Source organism: Cydia splendana, chromosome 20 (assembly GCF_910591565.1).
Source record: "Cydia splendana chromosome 20, ilCydSple1.2, whole genome shotgun sequence".
In the NCBI taxonomy this organism is placed as follows: Eukaryota; Metazoa; Arthropoda; class Insecta; order Lepidoptera; family Tortricidae; genus Cydia; species Cydia splendana.
In genome coordinates, this window is record NC_085979.1 from 14436890 (window position 1) to 14450197 (window position 13308).

General features: G+C 38.3%; 2 protein-coding genes across 3 annotated transcripts in view; both read right to left on the reverse strand.

Moving 5' to 3' along the window:
• The window catches only part of LOC134800529 (dystonin), a 288922-nt gene that overhangs the window by 213255 nt on the left and 62359 nt on the right, over positions 1-13308 (reverse strand). The window lies entirely within an intron of this gene.
• Positions 6506-9896, reverse strand: LOC134800649 (uncharacterized). The gene is made up of 2 exons (XM_063773131.1): positions 9414-9896; positions 6506-7577 (listed from the first exon to the last, which is right to left on the reverse strand). The coding sequence occupies exons 1-2, from the start codon at positions 9699-9701 to the stop codon at positions 7047-7049; spliced, it is 819 nt and encodes a 272-aa protein (XP_063629201.1). The 5' UTR covers positions 9702-9896; the 3' UTR covers positions 6506-7046.

A 13308-nucleotide genomic window follows, 5' to 3' on the forward strand; every position in this document is an offset into this window, starting at 1 on the left:
AGAGCTGGCGTGGAATTGGCTAAACGATGGTAAATTGATTGAAATCTTGGTTCGGAAATCGCTAATAAACCGACTGGCCGATTGATTGGCCCAGCAGCCGGTGCCGGTCACCGCGCTAGGGTCATTGCCGTGCATTTTCCTGCAAACAATTTGAGAAAATACTATTTTGACGAGCATTTTTAGTTTTGGCGGAATGTCTCTTGTCACCAGAGTGTCACCTTAAGTGGAACATGAGAATCAAGAAACCGTTGAACCGCTCTATCTTCCGGAAGTCATAAATGTAAACAGAATGAAATTTCAGTGAACGTAATATAATTACGATTACAGTGTCGTGTTTAGGGCAAAAAGCCGGGCCTAAAGGGGCCCACTGATTACCAGTCCGCCGGACGATATCGGCCTGTCAGTTGGTCAGAGCTGCCAAATTTTGCGTTTTAATGCCGATGCAGATAATTCTACTGGTATGGTGTTGGCAGTTAGCTATCTAGATGACACATTTGTGCAATAGTTATTGATCGTTAGGTTCTAAAACATCTCAATACGTGTATTTTTTTATGTCTACGCTAGTGTAAAATTTGACTATTAGGCAACCTTAAATCATAACTTGCCTGCGGCATTTCTTAATGAACATGTAGAAACGATTTAACCTAGCAAATATTCCCAGCAATGTCTGTCCTACTTCCGTCAATAAAACCGGAAAGAGACGGCGGCTTTATTTACAACAAACCGTTTTTAGAAGGTAGTTCAGTTGAATAAGTTATATTGGCAAACTTCCTTTGAGATACTTTAGAAACTGATGATTAAGTGGATGACGTCATAGATGCTGTTAGAAATTAATAGAGTGACGTCACAGTTCCTTGACTAGACATCCTGGTCTGTATCTGATGTTGTGTTTACCTTCTCTAGGCTGCATCTTCTATAGACAGTAAAACTTTAACATTTTTAGGAGTAATATCGTATAAAGAGTTCTAAAATATACCTTTTAGTAATAAGTTGCCTTTTAACCACTCACATGCTTTTGGTAACTGTAGCTACCAGCTGTCACCCTTATTTTATTATAATAATAGAGGTCACTGAAAAATATCAATCATGTGAGTGGTTAAACAACAATTACAAGTATACAACTACTTACGAAATGTCTGCAGCTAGAGCTTTAGGACGACAACAGCTTTAGGATTATAAGGATTACCTCGTCCGGCATTGCAATGCGACCTACAACAATTTCTGTATGAAAACTGCTTTTTACGGGATTTACCTGAAACAAAAATAAAACAATGATTACTAGGTACTTAATGATTTCAAGCGAAATAAATAAAATATTAAACATAATTATGTTATAAATTAAACGTGTCACCAATTTCGTAGAACGAGCAGAAACAGACAATTGACCTAAATTAGCAAAGATAATAAATAATTATGAATATGATCCAATTAAATAAACTTAGCACGAACATTTCCTACTCATAATTGAAAACTTTTAGGTATGAACACACATTAACCTACTTATGTATATTTAATGCAGTTTCATTATTTTCCTCTTAAGACATTTTTAACAGGGAATGATGTCATGTAGTTTCTATGTAAACAGATGTTGTCACTGAATCATCGGTGTCATTAATGAAATCGGTATGTTATTCAGACCAAATACTGAGAATTAATCAATTAGGAGCGACTTTTATAGTCTGCTGAAAGTTTAAAGTAAGTTTGCAAGAGAACAGGAATATTAAATAAATCAACTTCTGCAGTACCTAATCAATGTATTAAAATATATTGAATGCCTCATGTGAAAGATAATTTCTGTATTTCATAGGTATATCTTACCTTATGAAAATCTGCCCGGAAAGCATAGGATTTACCTATCTTCGGGGGCTTGCTTTTCGACAACTTAGTTATGGATGCCACGCGTCGCAGACTAGGAGACAGTATTTGACAACCACCATAAAGTTAAGTAGAGAATATGTAGAAAACGAAACAAAAATTGTAGTCTTGCCTGCGTTGTTACTAATAGACATTCCAAGCAGCATAGTAGTTAGTAATATATTGGAAAAAGCAGATACCGAAACAACTAACATAAGTAAAGTCCAGACTAAGCCCCAGGCTTGAAAAAATAATCCTGTACATAACTGCACATCGTCAGAGATTTGAGTTAAAGCATACATATCTTTTTAGCTACACTTATGTGTGTTGGATTAACTAGCTCCCTCGGCGCCGGACTCCGTAAACGGTCGTTCAAGATAAGCACTAGTGTAATAAGCAGCCTTTAGATTTACTCTTCTATAATTTATCTAACTTTCTTCTTTGCACTAAACTTGAGAGTCAATTCGGAGGAATTTGCTTGTGGCAGTTTCGACCCAGCACTTGGGGTTAAAGTTAAAACCAATTGAGAAAGATTTAGACTGGCAGTCAGGTCTATTACTTTGTATGGTATTAAACCAGACAGGAACATTGCAGCAACTGTTATTTTGATTGCTCAAGCTGACTATTAAAGCCTACTCGAAATATGATTAGCATCCCATCTGGTGACTAAGCCTCCCACTGATGTTAATTACTTAGTTCGTTTAGTCACTCGGTGGCGTAACGCCCATTTATAACTTCACCACCAAACTTTCTGAACGGCTTTAAAAATGCCTGATAACTAAAGTAACCCAGTTAACGCTGACTCAGGCTATGCTAGGTTTAAATTTTAACTCTAACTTAGTGATAGTCAATAATATTCAAGACTTTGAATTAGGTTTTTTTGACCCTTTTGGGACAATGCTTTCACATTGGATTGGTTATAATTAATAAATATGTAAATCATTCTGCTGATAGTAGTCCGTAATATTAGTTGCATGCATTAGTTTGATTGACACTGTTATGAAGGTGACTTTGTGATAATTTAACTCTTTTATCACTCCTAATTGATGTTAAGTGGCAGTCTGCTACCGGCAAAACGCTATATTACTATGATATGCGCCAACATTTGTACTTTCGACAGCCCAGATATTTTTTAAACAACGAATACAACCACTATTACAACTGTTTTAGACTCAAGCAACCCAATTCGTATTGAAACCCCATTCTAAACCACTTGCTTGGGCATACTAGTAGTAGTAGTAGTAGTAGTAAAATACTTTATTGTACAAAAAGAAACATAAAACATGAAAGAACACACATCATTAGTACAAAGGCGAACTTATCCCTTTCAGGGATCTCTTCCAGTTAACCCTTGAGCAGTTGAGGGAAAATTGGAGAACGGTAGACATAAAAGCTGTACTAAACGGCATAAAGATAAAATATTTAATATCCTACAAGATAGGTAAACCTATATCCTACTATAATTATGTACCTATATACAAAGTATGGGATATGAAATATAACAAATATGTAAACAACTATATATATTTAAAATATATAATACATATAATACATTGTATATGATACAATACATATATACTAAAACTACCTAACCGCATACATCTTTTAGATTTCAAGTTCCGTCAGAAAGCCATAACTTTTTTAAATTCGCCTTTAGCGATGCGACCGATTGACACTTACGAAGAGAAGACGGTAAGGAATTCCATAATTTGACAGAGTACACAGTAAAAGACTTGTCATAGGATCGGTGTTTGTGTGGCGGGATAGCCAGAGAGAGATCTGCACTGGAACGGAGCCGGTGCCCGCTGCCGTCTGCTAAAAATTTAAACCTCTCCGAGAGATAAGGGGGAGAAGAGGGAGAGAAAAGGACGTTAAATAGAAGGGAAAGTACATGAATGTCTCTACGACGCCGAATGGGCAGCCATTTGAGTTGGGAGCGGAAAGATGAAATGTGATCAAATTTGCGTAAGCCAAAAATGTATCTGATGCAAACATTTTGCAAACGTTCAAGCTTGTCAAGTAGTTCCTCCGTGAGATCCAGAACAGCAATGTCCGCATAATCAAGAAGGGGAATTAGCAGAGAACGTGCAAGCATGACTTTCGTGTGGACAGGGAGGAAACTCTGCAGCCGACGAAGCGAGTGCAGGGAAGCAAAAAGCCTCCTACTGGTTTCAGTCACGTGGGATGACCAAGAAAGAGTCTGATCCATGACAATGCCTAAATTTCTTACAGTGGCTGAGAAAGGAATGTGTGTTCCATCGAAGAGAATTTTAGGCATTGTCACTTCAGACAACTTAGAGATAAAGTGAGGACTCCCAATGAGAATTGCCTGCGACTTTTTCGCGTTAACCATGAGGCCAAAAGATGTTGCCCAGTCGCGAATAGAGTCAAGATCCCCGTTAATTTGGCTTATTAGTGGTCCTAAATTATCTATACTAGCCGCCGAGTAAATTTGCAAGTCATCTGCATAAAGGTGGTAGGAAGAAACAAGTGACTTCGTGATCCCGTTAATAAATAGAGAAAAAAGTAGAGGCGACAGGACCCCACCCTGAGGGACCCCCGCGGTCAATTCACACCACGAAGAAACAGTGTCCTCGACCATGACCCGCTGGCGCCTTCCAAATAGGTAATCGCGGAACCAAGAAAGTGCTAAGGGGGACAGATTGTAATTACGTAAAATACCTAGAAGTACGTCAAAATCCACGGTGTTGAAAGCACTGCTGAAATCTAAAAGAACCAAAGCCGTTAGCTCTTTTTTCTCTATATTGAGCCGAATGTCGTCGGTAACCTTGACCAAAGCCGAGACAGTACTGTGTCCGGGGCGAAAACCAGACTGTAGGGGATTCAAGAGGTTATAGTTATTTAGAAAGGAGGAGAGAAGTTTGTGTACAAAGTGTTCGATTACTTTTGAGAGGATTGGAAGAATAGAAATGGGACGGTACTGGGAAAGGGATGAAGGATTAGATACTTTTGGCAAAGGAATTACATGTGCAAGTTTCCAAGAAGAGGGGAAGGAGCCAGACGAGAAAGAGAAATTAATGATTTGGGCCAGAACGGGTGCGATAATTTCCGCCACGAGCACAATCATGCCCAAGCTCAGGGCATCTTCACCAACGGCATTAGTTTTAATTGTTTTAAGAATTGCAAGGACCTCCTGCGGTGAGATAGAGCGAAAGTGGAACAAGGACGTATCGGGCCGAGGAGTATTGGCTAGAATGGATAACGTACGTTGCTTTACAGAAGGGTCAAGCTCAACCGGGGAAGAACTAAAGTGCCGATTGATAGCTTCTAAATCGAGTACACCCGTGTGACCTTGATGACTCTTGCCCACCCCAAGAGATTTAAGAAATTTCCACAGCTTTGCGGGAGGACAATCGTTAATGGACTGGTGAATATAATTACGCCTTGCATTTCGACACGCTTTGTTGCACCGGTTGCGCAAAGAAGTAAAAGCACGCAGGTTTTCATCGGTAGGGTCTTTACGGAGTTTGACGCGAGCACGATTCCGCTTAACCATGAGTGACTTAATCTCAGGTGTAAGCCATGGCGCGGGGTAGTGCTTGACTCGAGTAGGTTTCAATGGAGCATGCTTATCAAAAGCCGCGAGCAAAACGTCATTGAAGGTCCCCAGCTTAACTTCAATATCATCTGTCAACTCCAAGGATGACCAGTCAGCATTCCGCAAATCATCTTGGAGAGCCTGTAGATCAACGTCATGTAGGTTTCGGCGCAAAACTATCTTATGACGCCTTTTGGGGGCTCGAATTTTGAATGAGGCGAAAATAAGGTCGTGATTTGAAAAGGCTGCTGCATTAAATTGGCCATGACAGGCCACGATTTCCGGGGAAGACGTTAGAATTAAATCTAGAAGAGAGGGAGGACCATTATGTGGAAAGTGAGTGGGGCCGAGGGGTAAGACTTCAAGATTTACGGAAGATGCTAGGGAATTAAGTTTGCGCGAACGGTGGTCGTTTTTTAAAAGGCACGTATTGAAGTCCCCCATAATAATGCGATGATCGTAACGTGGAGACAAATCGACTAAAGCATTTTCAAGGATGTCGAAATAATTGACCATAGAAGAGGGGCTGTAAAAAACTCCTAAAAGAACACTTCTATGATGCAACTTCACATCAAGAAAAAGGTATTCTGGTGCGTTCGAGTAGACCGCGGGGGACTGAGAAACCACTTGACATGCCAGATCGCTTTTAATATATATGGCAACACCGCCTCCCCTAACTATGCTACCGCCATTACCGTCTCTAGTGCCAGTTCGGTCATTTCGAAATAAACGGTAACCCGGCAATGGGTAGAGAGTAGACGGCAATGAGGGCTTGAGCCACGATTCGGAAATAAGGATTGCGTGTATGTTTTTAACGTCAAAAGTTGCTAACAAATCAGGAAAGTGTGCCGGAATACTTTGAGCGTTAATGTGTACAATGTTAAAGCGCTTACCCGCTGAATCGAAGGTAACGTGCAAACGCTCATTTAAATCCGGCAAATCAGACGCATCGCTAAAAGAATCGTAAAGGCTAGACGAAGATAAGGAGAAGAATTCGCTGTCCAGGCTTATATCCAGAACATCAGACATTTGCGGTAAGTAAAAAAAACTAATATAAAATATATAAATAAAACAATATTCCTAAACTAACGATATATAACTATACTTAAAATGTAAATATTTAGTTGCATGCGAAAATACTACGCCTAAACTCCACAATTCACCTCAAATACTCGCCAGCAGCTGGTTTACATAACGAATAAAATAATTAAAGCTACTAAATATACTGAATATGCGTTCTGAGTATGAGTGTTAATTAAGTAGTTGAATACAGTCACACAAAAATTTTAACACAATAGAACAGATACGTAAATTGAAAAACGACATACAAAACAAAACAATAGTGAGAAACGGAACGTAACTTGTCAAAATGACACTAGTGAAGTGACAATGACGTTAGTGACACTTACAAACTCCCCGCAAACAAAATAACAAAATTTATCGCCCAACCTTCAATATAATTATGTTACAATGCAAATTAAAATAAATGTGACGTATTATCCGGTACAAGTTGAACTTTGCAAGTATTTGCTGAGTAAAGGTGCTCACATGGCAGAGTGAAAGTTGATAACAGAGCAAATCAGCTATAACAATGAGGAACCGCAAATATCACTGTACTACCAGCGTTGAGGCTTCATTTCCGCGTGCCTCGATTTGGAAGAACCCTGCGTGCTGCAGCTGCGGAAGTTGCGTTGGCAGCGTTAGGCAGCACGGGTTCACCGCTGGCCTCTGCACCAACACTCGCAGTGGACTTTAGGGCGGCCCCATTGGCATCAGAGGGCAAGGGCAGTGCACGAAGCTCGTCCATAGTTGTTATTTTATGTCGTGAACCATCTGGGCATACTACAACAATCCGGCCATCGCTGGTCCAACTACCTTTGACTCCGTAGATACGCCTGGCCTCAAGAAACACAGCATGCCGGGTATTTGTTAGAAACTCTGATAAAGTGAAGCCAGACCCTTTAAGGAGCTTCTTGGCAGCCCACACAACATCCCGGGTTCTGGAGCAGGAAAATTTGATTAATATTGCCCTAGGTTTGGAAGCTGCTTTGTTCTTACCAAGTCGGTGGCAACTAACAAATGAGTTAGTTGTGATGTCACTCAGCTGAAGCCTATTTTGACAAATGTCTGTCACTTTCAGCGAAATGCTATACATGGAAGTATTCTGTCCGCTCAATTATGACCCAACGCAAACTACCCCGCGATAGGCGGTACTTACAAACTGCTCGATTGGCAATCTCAGTACCACCGAGATGACAGTCAGTGACAAATGGCTAAATTGATTTATAAAAACAACGTTTTTTTGTAATTAAAAATATATTCATGTGTCGTGAAGTGGTGCAGAAGTTATTTTAGTTCATACCAAGGACAGTGGAATCACTTTTCACTTGTAGTAAACAGATAACTTCAGTAGAATTTGGAAAAAACATGACGATTTGTTTTCAATACTACCGTGCTAAGCTAAAACGTAACAAGTGCATACGACTTTCATAACAACATACGACTTTTTAAATTGCGAGGATAATAGGGATGGTGTTATGCTAAATGAAGTAGACTATTTTAATAACTTGTGTTTGCTTTAGGTATTTTCTATATAATTATAAATGTAGTAATAAATTCCTTCTTACAGATTTGTATTTTCCTTTTTTATTTCATGAGATGGAGCTATAAAAAAACTACCTAGTTATTTCAAATTAATAATCGAATTTGGTATTGTCATTTTACATTACTTTCCATTCAGATTCCCACAAGATGTTATTCGCAGAGAACTATGGAAAAAAGCTGTCCAATTAGAGAGACATGAAATTGAGTGGATGCCTGGCAAGATATCTAGAATATGTTCTATTTATGAGATATAACCCGTGAGATAATCATACCCGGTCTCCTATATGTAGATACATTTTTCCTATCATGCTTTCACTGAATTAATTTAACAAATACACACATTATCTGAAAATGTTGATCATTTGAATCCACTCTCTACTGTCACATATATGTAGGTTCTCTCTCAAGCCATTTCCGTCAGTAGAAAAGAGCGGCAAACATATTAACTCACATTATAGACGGGTCTAACGCGAATTATATTCAATTACCTTGATTTACCGACGTAAATTTCGTTTCGTATAATGTGAGTTAATATGTGTTCAAAACGCGAAAGTTTAAAATATTATAAGAGCGGCAAATTTAGAAAATGTAAGCGCGCGAACGGCTGTGGTCCTATACAAAATTTTAATTTTGCACCTTTTTCTACTGACAAACTTTTTTCTGCTTGACCGGCTATATACATATAAAATATTCTGAACTGAAAGTGGGGATTTATTGTGACTCCGCCTGTTCAAATATTTTTGACCCGATTCGTGTACCCATGTAAATTTTGCAGACTGTATAGCCAGTCCGATTTCTAAGATCAAGTTCGCCATACATTTACTATGGCGTACTTGATCTTAGAAAAACGGATAGACTATACCTGAACGTGACTTCGCACTGCCATGCAGATTGATAATAAAATATACAAAATACTTATTATAGCGGAAAACATATATACAACAATGATATATTTACTTATGTTGAGTTAGTCTGTCATGTCTTAACAACATTTTAACTAGTTATCTTTTAATCTGCATTAAATTATTATACGTGAATTATTTGACTGGTTCTTCACTGTATGGCATAAACCTATCCCTGTCCAAGTCATATTCTAATCAAATATGAACCGCGAACTCTCAGCGGCCAGTACGTACAGCAAGAAGGTTATTAGCGGATTAATGTCGCTGATTGGTAGTTATTGACATTATATGCATTTCATCTACACTTAGCTATGTACCATTAGTGTAATAAAGATGACTCTTATTTTGTTTACCAGCTTTGATTACAGGCTCTGTAAACGCGTCGTCTTATTTGAATGTAGGCGTAATTGTGTATGTGTGCTAATTTGGCCCGAGAATTTGAACGGTAATGTTCCTAAAGGCGGTATCCATGGTTATATATGATCGCAGGTCACTTTAGATGGGGCTATCTCACCCTCAGCCTCCGGGACTCCGTGTAGCAATAATATTCCAGCCCGAGAGCGCGTCTCCATCTCCTCCAAAGTCTTCAAGACTATATCCATTTGATTCTGCAGGCCCGAGACCATTTTTCCTATAAAATCTTTGAAGCTGTTGAAGTCGTCCCGGACAGCTGGAGGTGCTGGTGCCTGAGTGGAAATGGAGTTCTCAAAAGTAGCCATCCGTGAATTGAAAAGTTCCTTCATACTGTTCATTTCCTTTTGGAGTTTTGACAGGAGATCCATTATTGTTTGTGTTGTGCTTGACAGTGACTTGCAGTTATGTGCTTATGTGTGAGAATATTGTAGAGAAAACAGCTGCTGACTGCACTGAGGTGAGGTATTAACACATTTGAAACTTTTTGTGTTCAAAACTGTAGTCTAATAATTTTAATAAAATAAAATTCGCCAGCAAAATTCAAATACGTGTCTCTACTTCGCCTACCCGTTTTTTTTTTGCTGTGTAAGCTGCTGCTAGTGTAAGCTCTAGTGCTTACATTTTACAAGTCTAATGTAACCTCATTGCTATTACCCTTATTTTGACCTCGGCGATAATATATGACCGCCTTAAAGTTAGTCTAATACAAACTAACTTAGTCTAATAATTCAACCTGTCTATTCATCAGGCCATTGATGGAATCGGCGCCGTTGACAGCCGACAATGTTAAGCCAAGTATTATTTCCATATACACCAAGGCTCAGATTCTGGGTCGCCGCCATATCTAGATGGGCAAGGGGACCAACATACATACTGAATGATAATCGCTTTATTAAATGAGCGATCTTGCATTCGTAATGGTGACGTCAATTGCGAATGATTATATGTTGCACTGAATAAGTGGGGTAATGTGATACCTAAACACATATCACCTTCATAGGCTTTTTTTACAGCACACATTTAAGAACACGAATGAAAGTTACTGCACATATAGGTCATAGTGAAAAGCCTCAGGTGGTAATGGCTAAAAAATTAACAGCAAACTAGCAGACAGCTTCTCTGACATGTATATCTAGCCTCGTAAATACCGGCGTACTTGTACAAGTACAAATTAAATTCGAGTTTTGAACTTTTATAGAAATAAAAGAAAGTTCCAAATTCAAAAGCTGAAGGTCTAGAAGCTAGACTGCAATGCAACGAAATCTGTAATAGTATTTTCACTTCTCATGCTCAAAAAGTGCACCTTTATGTCGTGCGTAGACGACATAAAATTGCATTTTATGCTCTAGAGCATAAAGTAAAATCATCTATTACGACCCTTATTGACTTAGCAATAAAGTCCAAATTCTGCCATACAAACTGCCAGCCCTGCCGGCGCGCCCCCGACCGGCGCTCTCCCGATCGGCGTGCCCCGTGCCTCCGACCGGTCCAAGAACAATTTTCTTTAGTCTTGAATAAATACGTTAAAATAACCTAAAATATTTGATTTTTTGTATATTTTCCTCGCAATCGAAGTGAAAAGCAGAGTGTACAACAAGGGCATAAATGTCCATTTTACCCTCGTCTACTATTTTGGTCTTCGCTTCGCTCAGACCAAAAAATTGCCTCGGGTGATAATGGGTCACTTTATGCCCTTGTTGTACAATCTACTATTTCACTTCTCATGCTCAAAAAGTGCACCTTTATGTCGTGCGTAGACGACATAAAATCGCATTTTATGCTCTAGAGCATAAAAGTAAAATTTTCTTCTAAGACTAAGGTAATCGGTCTCAACAGCCAAACAGTTAAAACATATTGCACAATTTTACTGAGCAATAAAATTGTGTAGATGACAAAACTTGCTATATTATTTTATTTTTGCTACAATTTATTAGAAATCCGTATTTTCTGTCATTAAATTTAGTAAATCACATAAAATAGGAGTCGATTATCGTTCAAAAATGCTCCGAAATGTTTGACTTGGCAGAAAACCAAGCGTCTGAAACTCTGATCACATGTTGAAAATTAAAAAAAAAATTAAAAAGTTAGTTGGCGGGAATTGGTTATGTATTATGTTCTTTCGCTTTACGACAATTTCGTGGTGTAAATTGCCGTGAAAAATATAATTATTTTCCTCGCAATCGAAGTGAAAAGCAGAGTGTACAACAAGGGCATAAATGTCCATTTTTACCCTCGTCTACTATTTTGCCTCGGGTAAAAATGGGTCACTTTATGCCCTTGTTGTACAATCTACTATTTCACTTCTCATGCTCAAAAAGTGCACCTTTATGTCGTGCCTAGACGACATAAAATCGCATTTTATGCTGTAGAGCATAAAAGTAAAATTTTCTTCTAAGACTAAGGTAATCGGTCTCAACAGCCAAACAGTTAAAACATATTGCACAATTTTAGTGAGCAATACAATTGTGTAGATGACAAAACTTGTTAGATTATTTTATTTTTGCTACAATTTATTAGAAATCCGTATTTTCTGTCATTAAATTTAGAAAATCACATAAAATAGGAGTCAATTATCGTTCAAAAATGCTCCGAAATGTTTGACTTGGCAGAAAACCAAGCGTCTGAAATCTGATCACATGTTGAAAATTTAAAAAACAATTAAAAAGTTAGTTGGCGGGAATTGGTTATGTATTATGTTCTTCCGCTTTACGACAATTTCGTGGTGTAAATTGCCGTGAAAAATATAATTTATTTTCCTCGCAATCGAAGTGAAAAGCAGAGTGTACAACAAGGGCATAAATGGGTCACTTTATGCCCTTGTTGTACAATCTACTATTTACACAAAAGGAAAAAACAAAGATTTTCACTAAAATATATATATCCACAAAGGGCGACTTATTATAATAACCAACAAGGCCAAAAATCAACATTTGATTAAGTTGACATGTTTGTAACCAAAAGGGAGTGTTACTGTAGTTGAGTGAACCCAGGCAAATCGAAAACAAACCATTCTAATAAGTTCTCAAACTACGAATCTTGAGATCAGTTACAGTACGTTTGTCTTGCTTGGTATACCAACTATGGCAGTCGTCCAGACAAATCGCGCATTTATAGTTGTGAGTGTAACGCGCAGTTAAAGGTGTCATAACAACGCATGCGGGCGGGCATTAGCAATGGAAAGCGGTGTTGGCGCTAAGCCACCGTTCATTAAGTTAGATATAAAGCAAAAGCACAATAAAATGTTATAGGGATTAGGGATATAGTATTGCTGGTGGGACATTTGTCGGAAAACGATGCAACAATTACAGATGTAGTTTTGAATACTCATCCTTAAAGGTGGGATCAGACGGTTCACTCGGATGAATGTTCACTCGAGTGAATGTTTCATTTTCCTTTCATTTCACGTTCACACGGCTGCTGGAAAGATTATTCATTTTTTCTTTTCTTTCACTATGGCGTCGAATGAAGTTGTGCGTTGGTATAAGTTTAATTTGTGATCATTTAATAAAGATTTTAACAAACAAGATGCAAAGAAAGCGTCGTCGGTAGTGGCTGCGACCTTGGATCGCAAGAAGAAATTTATTTGGAGCCTCGAATACATTGCTGAGAGAACTAGCCGATGAAGATCCGAAATCGTATTGCAGTCATTTGCGGATGACTTAAAGTAATTTTATCTACACACATATCATAAACTGTCTATGATGCCTTCAAAATTCGTAAATAATGGCCCACATTACGATAAACTATTTTGTTACAGCAAATTTCTTATCTGTGAAAATGTGGTAATAGCTTCATTACTATATCAAAATCGATTTGGTAATGCATTTCAAATTTCGAACATCTCTAAAAAAAAAGCAATTTGATTTGACCCCTATTCTAATATCAACTACGGATGCGTGACGTGCGTGAAAAAAGTTTTCATTTGCCGCCATTTGACGTACAGTTTATCTTTTAATTAGTTTATAAGTAAAAAAT

Excerpts from the sequence above, each read along its gene's own strand:
- LOC134800649 (XM_063773131.1), bottom strand. The coding sequence starts at position 9,701 with ATGGATCTCCTGTCAAAACTCCAAAAGGAAATGAACAGTATGAAGGAA. Across the intron at positions 7,578-9,413 it reads GTGAGATAGCCCCATCTAAA|AATACTTCCATGTATAGCAT; the intron begins GTGACCTGCGAT and ends TTGAGCGGACAG.